The sequence below is a fragment of the Rhipicephalus sanguineus genome, chromosome 5 (genome assembly GCF_013339695.2).
Source record: "Rhipicephalus sanguineus isolate Rsan-2018 chromosome 5, BIME_Rsan_1.4, whole genome shotgun sequence".
Taxonomy (NCBI): Eukaryota; Metazoa; Arthropoda; class Arachnida; order Ixodida; family Ixodidae; genus Rhipicephalus; species Rhipicephalus sanguineus.
Genome location: NC_051180.1, coordinates 78,547,751 through 78,556,461, shown reverse-complemented (window position 1 = coordinate 78,556,461; position 8,711 = coordinate 78,547,751). Strand labels below are relative to the sequence as shown.

Below are 8,711 nucleotides of genomic sequence, written 5' to 3'. Positions count from 1 at the left end.
ATGATGTATAGCAATAATGCCTATACAGTGGAGTTGGCTGTTAGGCCAGTTGGTACGTGGCAATAAAAAAAAAAAGCGAGAAAAACAACACAAGAAAACGAGCTAAACAAAATGTTGTCCATTTCGCTTTTTTCTCCTTTCCTTTTATGCTGTTCTTGTTCGCAAATGCACACTTTTTTTTTTAAAGGAATTGACAACTGGCCAGAACGTGTGATTAGATCCCTGGCGGAAATGAAAAGACCCTGAGTTACAGTGACAGATTCAAGTATCATTTTCACGATGCAAGTAGGATTTTTATTTTTCAACAGCCTTTAAGGGGGGACGTGGCAATGGGAATGGTAAATTTGGTCAAAATGTTCAATTTTTCAATTTATTTTTTTCTGCAATCCTGAGACCACATTTTACGTCATTGTAAAATATTAGACTAAAATAAGCAGTGGAAGTTGAAAAAAAAAAGCGTTTTCCTAGTGTGCTGTCATCAAAAAAATTAGGCTTTAGAAAATGCAAATCTGCAATTTTCCCTTGACAGAGTGCCACCGTATTGGCATCATCATAAAGAGGACAGATAGAGCTCAAGATAGCCGCAAAGCTGCATTTCTCCAATGAAAAAGAAAACCAGCTTCCTTTCGAGTTCCATTTTCTTAGCTTTTTTAGCTTCATTTTCTTTGAGCTCCATTTTCTCAGCTTTCATTTTTTGAACAGTTGCTGTCAGTCATCCCAGCGCCATTTCACAACAAATACAGATATAACCATTCCGTTTTTTGCGCTTACATCCTGAGAAATTGTTGAGTGCCGTAAAGCTGTCCATATTTGTCTGCACGTCATACAGATTTTTATAATTAGCTTTTTGTAAAAGTTGTTAGTAAGGCAATATGTACAAGAAATGTCAAAAATTTTTGTGTGTGCTTATTTGAATATTAAAAAATAAACCAATAGCTTTATGGCACAGAATGGGCCCTTGTGAATATCTTTATGCAAAAATCTTGACGAACTTATGTCTAATTCATTAATTAATTTTGGGATGACAATGAGAGTCTATCAAGTGTTGTAACTCAAGAACTACAACAGATAACTCAAAACCGATTTCAGTTAAGATATCAGCACAACATATCACATCTGCATGCCAAATTTCATCACTTTATCTCCATAAACAACGAAGATAGTTTTCATTGCCACGTCCCCCCTTAAAAGTCACAAAAAACCGGTGTGTCGCTCAGCCTAGCAGAAGAGCCTTGAAGATGGATTATGGAGTCGCTCACCTTGCTGTACGTAGTCTGATGGTTTCGTGCGCACCGTAATTAGTGCTCAAAATTAAGGTATGCATATTATTATCTATCCCCGCTCTATTCTGTGCTGCTTACAATATAAAACGAGATGCTTACTGAGAAGCGGCACTGCCTTCGTGGCAACAGATGGACAATGTCGAGCCGCGACGCATGTGCGCTGAGTACACGTATGCGCAGCAAACCGCCACGCACGAGCACGAAGCACTTTCACAGTCCCTTCCCACTGTTGGCAGCATGTGTTGTTTGTATACGGCTTCATAATCACCACATACCGAATCGTTTGGAATATAAATGTTACATGGTGTTTTCTGCGTTAATGTTCAGTGATTAGACACTTTGACTAGTAAGCTTTCTGTTGCGCTAAAGAAAACAGGTACCATAAAAATTGGCTGTCGGTCACTTTAAAGGACTGTTTTGTAAACCAGCAACACAATTTCAGGCATGTAAAGCACAAAAAACACAGTGAAAAGACAGACATACAGCCAGCTTGCTTACCCACTCCACCTGTTTTAAATAACCATATGAAACAATTATATCACATTTATTTGTACTTATATGCATGAAGTATACACTAACGGATTTAAGCATTGAAAAAGGGCCTTCAAAGCTTAACCAGAACATGACAACACACAAGAATAACGTACGTCTTTCATCCGTTGATTCTCTGTCGAGGACCGCATATCTCGGTAATTCAATGCCGGCACCCTCAAGAATGCTGTACACTTTCCTCCTGCATGAACAACAAGTTCATTGGTAATGGCACATCACTGATTGGACACAGAAGATCAGAAAGTGTACCGGGAACCATAAGGGATGCTGTTACTAAAATATTTTTTCCAGCACTGTAGTTGAAGTTCAGTCAACTGTGTTGAACAACTCTTTTTGTTGCCCCTTGCAAGGTTTTTACAATATTACTATGTGCGACGCCTGTAGATGAGCCCATCCTAAAAAACTGCACTTGAGCATTAAGCACATCTTAGAGGGAAAGTGCATGATGCCTAAAATGCCACACTTCTTCAGTGTATCTTCAGTGTATTGAATTTCTTTCATTGTCTCTTTATATTTATTTTTTCAAATAGTTTTTGAAGAACAGATTGAGAATCTATTTTTTTTTAAAGGACAGCACGCAAAGTCAAACTTTATCCAAGTACATACCTGTCTTGGATGTCATATTGCATGAAAAGATCATTGATAATGAAAGGATTTCTGAGCTCAGCATATTCGATGGCCTTGTTCAGGGGAAACCCTTTGGAATGGAAAGACACGAGGCAGTCACATAATGGCCACTCTTCGACTGGCTCCTGCGTGAATATAACAAAAGCACACCGCTGCAAAATGCTTTCTCGAAAGCACTCACACGAGCACGGGAAGTCATAGCACCATGCAGACTTTCTTCAGCTATTTTAATCTTGTGCTTAAATGAAACGAAAGAGAAAAACAATTTTCCTTGTATTAGTGAATTACCCTTCCAAGACACGAAAGAAGTGCAGTTGCTGAGGTGCCCATGCTCAGCCACTAGGATGCCACAAGCCACTGAGCCTCCAGCAGTGAAAAACATTTGTACACGTAGCTACAAGAAAAGCTCTCACAGTTTGTGGGCCATGAAGGACTCACATTTAAGATGACTTCCTCGGGAAAGACGACAGTTTTGATGTATTCAAATTCCTCGAGTCTCGTGAGAATCTCCTTCATCGGTTTGGACTGAGATTTCTTGGCCATGGCACAAATGCCGACCAGAACTTGCTTCCCTGGAGCAAGAGTTTCATCTTCCGAATCTGCATGTTCGGTATCCTAAAGAGCAAAGAAGCGTGTATCAAGCACACCTATATTCCTCATTGTGCCGAGTCGTGCAAAACAAACTTTCAGCACTTCATGTTGCCACTACACATGAAAAAGCACACTGAAAGACACAATTAGAGTATGTATCAAAGCATAGATACTATCTTGTTTCATAAAACTTTCTAATACTCAATGATAAACATGCTCTGTGGTAGTTTACAGAAAGTGTGCCTAAGCCTTCAGAAATAATTCTTTCTCTTAACTAAAATTTAAACTTTATGTACACAACAGGCAGATGAATCATAATGCACATTCTAATTATGTACAAAAGCTAATACGTGAACTTTTTAAAAGCCTACAGTGGCCAGTTGATAGTTGTCTAGACTTTGACTGCCCAACAGGCAGTGTCAATTCATCTGTCTTTGCTTGAGTACAATTTGAATATCACAATTCTTTATCTTGATTGACGTGTGTGCCATATTACTCATAAAGCAGTCATAATTTGTCTTCAGATGGTAAAGAGATCAGAACTAAATGCATAAAGAGAAAAAGGCAATTCCAGATGGAGTATTATGGCATGCACACTGCTCATAGTCTAAGCCATCATATGACAGCAGTACTTTTCTAAAAGTTGACTACACATAAACAATATTAGGTAATCAAAATATGCGGCTAGGGTAAATTAAATGCAGCCAAAAGGAACTCATGCAAACCCGGATACGTACACCCACAAAACGAAAACATAAATGAGCTACATCTACAAGCTAACAGCAATTAAAGGGTTGTAAAGCTAATGCATTCCTGTGTGCATGCCAACCAATATGCTGGGTGCTACAGGAGGTAATGCGTGTGTGACCTGTGAATCAAGTGTGTTCTAGAACAGAGGTCTCGTCTCACAATTGTCTGGAAGCTGCACAAGGCACACTGTGACAAAAAACATCATGCTATCACAACAAGAACCAATGAGGTGTATTTGATTAAAGTCTCACACCACAGGCTAGAGACAGGACCAGTACCCAAGAAACTACGCATCATGCGTAACGAATCCTATAAATTAAAACATTCTCTAAACAGCAACACTGCTTTGGGGTGTCTCAATACTTTAAATGTATTCTAAGCAGTTGAGCACATGACTCTGGTGTCCAACAATCACACAAAAGACTCTGCTTAAACAAAACTTGAAGGGAACTAACAGTAAGGCTTATTAAGCTACAATGTCATGCACCACACTTACCTTACATTATTGAATGAACTAATGTACAACAATATACTACAGATTTCTAAATCTTGACCTAGAGCTATCACATATGCTCACTATAGTATGCAAGAATTCAAAAATTCATCCAGTCCTGTAACCACACTACCAAAGAACCCCTACTAGCTTCGAAACATCTTGGCTCTCTTTATGTTTGACTTGGTCTATGATTAACCCTGATCTTTGGTATGACTGCTTTCTTTACCCATAAAGCCAAGGATTCAAATTCTATGCTCACAACTAATGTGCACATAACTAACCCAGTGTTAGACAAACATTGTTTGTTAGAGTTAGAAATTGTGCAATATTGCTCCTTGCCTATTTTGCTGTTTCTTGCCATATTATGCTTAAATTTGTGCACCTTGCCACCAAACTTTTTTTGCGAAGGTCCTTGCCGAATTGAAGAACTGTAGCATAGTCCTCTAACTTATCTTTTATCTTCTTTTTCTAGGCACATTTTTTTTGTCCGAGACGTCCACTATGTCCCGCATTGAGTTCTGTTTATGCAGAGTCTGGCACATATGCTGGGTGTTTCAGTGAGGACTTATGAGAATCTAAAAGGGTAGAGATAAAGAAACTTTCGCATAATCAATACCGCACTCCAAGTAAAAGCTCTGTAGCGGTGCGGCCACCCTCGCGGCCGTAATAACTCTGCGGGACGCCTCGAGTCAGTGCCGGACCGCGAGCTGCCTTTTCTTTCTTCGTTTATGAGCATTCCAAGCAACGTGCTGCTCTCCTCTCCAGTTTCTCCATCCTCTCTTTCACTCTTGCCACTACCGGTGCACTGTGTGCACTTGCCATACTTTCCTCTCTCTTGTTGGGCAGAATAAACTAGACGTTGCTGAATAGACGTGTCAGTCTCGTACAACCCGGCTCTGCAGCTTATCATCCTCTGTGGAAAGATGTAGAGCTGGTAACTGTTAACCTGTTTTTCAGTTACTCAGTAATTTATAACAGCCTTCACTGAAACACATCCATTTCATATCCCACATGCCAAGCCGTGCTGTAGGACCTATGCTTTCCCCATTGGCTACAGCTACGCACTCACTCGCCTATCTTTTTGAATCTTGCAGAATATGTTACACTTCCGGGAAATTTCTCTCCGTAGGGACAGTTACACTGCTCAGATGTACAGCACAGGAACTGGAATAACACTATGAGGATAGGGCTTCTCTAGGTGTTAATACTTCAAGACTATTCTAAGAAGGCTTTGTGGGGAATGTTGTGAACATTTGTAAGTTGAAGGTGCATATTCTTATAGCAGTCTGTATACCATATCAGCTCAGTGGGCAAGCAGCCTTCACTGCCTGATCATCAAGTAGACAAGTAAGCGAGAGATGCCTAAAGGATCTGAAAGAAAACAGTACTTTAGTCTCTAATCATGCGAGGTAAACAAAAGTTTTTTTTAAAACAAAGTCAGTTCAATCTGACGATGTCATTATCAATGCGAAGAAGATGCCACAGAAAGCACCAATATTTCACTGCGAGAGAGGTAATGAATGCAATTAGGAAGCAAGTGCAACACGCACACAAAGCAACAGGGCAGTGCATAGTTAGATGCCATCCTGTCAGTGACTACACAACAAGAAGAAAAGAGAAACCTCAAATAGGACTGTAGCTCTCCACAGTAGCTTCACCAACAGCACGACAGAAAAAAAATTCGACAATAGAGAATTTGCTTACGCACAAGGTTTCAATAAGTGAACTCAACTACAATCAAAAGAAACATTGCACAAGCAACTCCAGGCACATAAGGTAATGTTCCCTGTAATTCTACGACAGCATCCACACTGCACCGATTTATGCCAACAGATTTTAACACATGCTCGGAGTGCTTACTTGTTACACGTCATGAATGCACCTTCCTTTTATTGCTCATATTGTTGTGACATTTAACTGCCACGTTTAGCTGAAGTTGGTCACTTTCTCTTTCTCTTTTCATGTTTTATGCATGCATTCTCATAATGCAGGCTATAACTATATTATACCAGCCGATTAAAACAAAACTGCAGCACTCATAATATCACGTAAACTCCACAATGCTGATAATGTTACCAATCCAAAGTGCAGTTTCAAGTAAAATATATAAACGTGGAAGAAGTCTTCCTTGAACAAACATATGATGCCACAGCAAATATTTCATAGTTTCCTCAAACAATATTTCCATGCACATGCATGACCAAGAGAACCAGACAGGTACATACATACAAAAAAAGCACACATTCAGTAGCACTGGCCACTGTACATTCCCAGCTGCTAACCGCTGCACTATGCATGAATGCTCAACTTTAATAGCTTTTCGTATTAGCAAACAAGAAGCAATACAAACTATGAGACAAACTTTCAAACATGCTACAAGAAAGTTTCAGTAAAGGAAAAAGACAATAATATCTCCTATTTCACTTTTGTCAACATTCTTCACATAGCTGTCAAGGAAATGGATATTACATCCAGAAAGTTTTCAGACGTGTCGGAAAACCAGGCATGTCTGCAGTAATAATGCACACGCTGTGAGAGAGCTGTGACTTGGACGCTAATATCATGAAGTGATGTGGCAGAGCTGTTCATGTAATACAAAATACCAAATTAATGGCATCATCCCCGGACCCTTTCATTAAATCCAAGCTTCAGCACATCATGCCCTACTTCAGGGATGAAATCAGATTTTAATCAGAAGCATGCACTTAATACATGGCATCTAAAGCAATCTGCATGAACACATCAATAAAAATTTCGATCACTAATTTGGCTTGAACAACGAAAAAAAAAAGCGAAAATAGCAACACCTTATGTGCAAAGCACAAATGTGTATAATGCTATCTCGATAACACGTTGGAGCAGCGAGGAAGAAATAAACGCTAAAGCGGGGTACAAATAAATGAACACATCAGTACAGAACACAAAGCAAGGAGAACAAAAACGAAAAAAAAGAGAAAGCATACATACACATCTTAATGCCCTCCAATAAGCGGCAATATCCACTGCAGGTCTGTTCCAAGGGTGAAAAATGGACACGTTTGTCGAGAGATTCAAGGGAAAGCCATAGTAAGACATTGAAGGGCTTGGGGGCAGCTGGATGCACACAGCAGCAGCAACAGGAGAACAGTCGATAAAGGAGCAAGAAAGGTTTCCTGTTTCCTCAAACCATGGAGACGGCTCGTGGCACGGTCCTTGGTTTCACATAACACCAATGGGCCCGTGCGGTAGTACGTGTCCAGCCTGTGTGCTCTGCTGAAACATGTATATTGAGCTCCACACAGTGTTGTGCAACTTCCTGGCAGCTGTGCAACGATAAGTACATGCCCCAAAACCACCTAAGGCCTTAGTACGGAATGTCCGGAAGGAATGTTTAATCAAGTTCATGCTCTTTCGTATAATGTACCGCTGAGTCATTTCACTGTTCTTTCGTTTGTGTGACATGACTGACCAAAAAGAAAGAGGGGAAAGCTAAAGAAAATACGCATGCTGGCATTCGTAATTAAGCAGCATATTGTTCCACAGTAATGAACGTAACGTAAATGCTTATAAGGAAGCGCTCAGGGTTGCAGCCCACAAAGGTTATAGCAAGCCCTCTAAGGAACTGCGGGTGGTAGGCATGCAATGAAAGAGAGTCGTGGCTGCGATGCGCATTTTGCAATTTTTCAGCAACGCAGAAAGTAACGCACGCGCGTGCTCATGCGAAGGATAGAACTGATTACCTTTTCTATTTTGTTCCAATTAATATAACCACAGTCATCCCCTATGTAGAACAATGGTTGACTTGTCAGGCCCAGATAACCTTGCTCCAATTCATTGTAAGACATTATCGGTCATCGCCTAAAGGAATACCAAAACAAACATATGTCAGGCACAGCAAGCGCGACCGACAAAAGGTACTGAGTGTAAGCTGAGCGTTTCGACAGAACTGAGCTAATTTTACAGTTTGATACGGCGGACACGTACTTACCTTTCTGAAATCTTGTAGCCTGGTAGATCCGCGCAGGAACGTTCAGGTCATCCTGCATGGTGTCAGCTCACCATAGGAGAGTAACAGCGTCTCTCTAGAAATATGTCAGGGGGCGCGTATCTAACATTCCAAAGACCGAACTGCAAGGACAACTACCGGAAACTCGCGGTACACGGGTATTGTACTCGAGTGAAGCGACTAAATGCTTTCGCGAAATAATCGATCGCTATTCGTCTCGTAACAAATGGATGGGGGTTCACTCGGGCTGTAGGGAGAAAGGGAACTACTCATAGGGTTACTATGACGATAGGAGAAACAAAATAACCGCGAGGAAGAACTAAGTATTTACAAGATACTGCATCAGTTGCATCGCGCAACTACACCACACACGCACACTGATAGGAAAGAAAAAAAAAAGGACGTCCTCTAGCCGCTCTTTAGGCTC

General features: G+C 40.6%; 1 protein-coding gene across 1 annotated transcript in view; it reads right to left on the bottom strand.

The window, feature by feature from the left end:
* LOC119393820 (inositol hexakisphosphate and diphosphoinositol-pentakisphosphate kinase 2-like) overlaps positions 1–8,711 on the bottom strand; it is a gene marked incomplete in the record, with an annotated part of 70,396 nt that extends 61,685 nt beyond the window's left edge. Inside the window, 5 exon segments of the mRNA XM_049416380.1 lie at positions 1,931–2,016; positions 2,442–2,587; positions 2,901–3,077; positions 8,019–8,136; positions 8,267–8,711. Coding sequence (XP_049272337.1) covers positions 1,931–2,016; positions 2,442–2,587; positions 2,901–3,077; positions 8,019–8,123 — 514 coding nt within the window.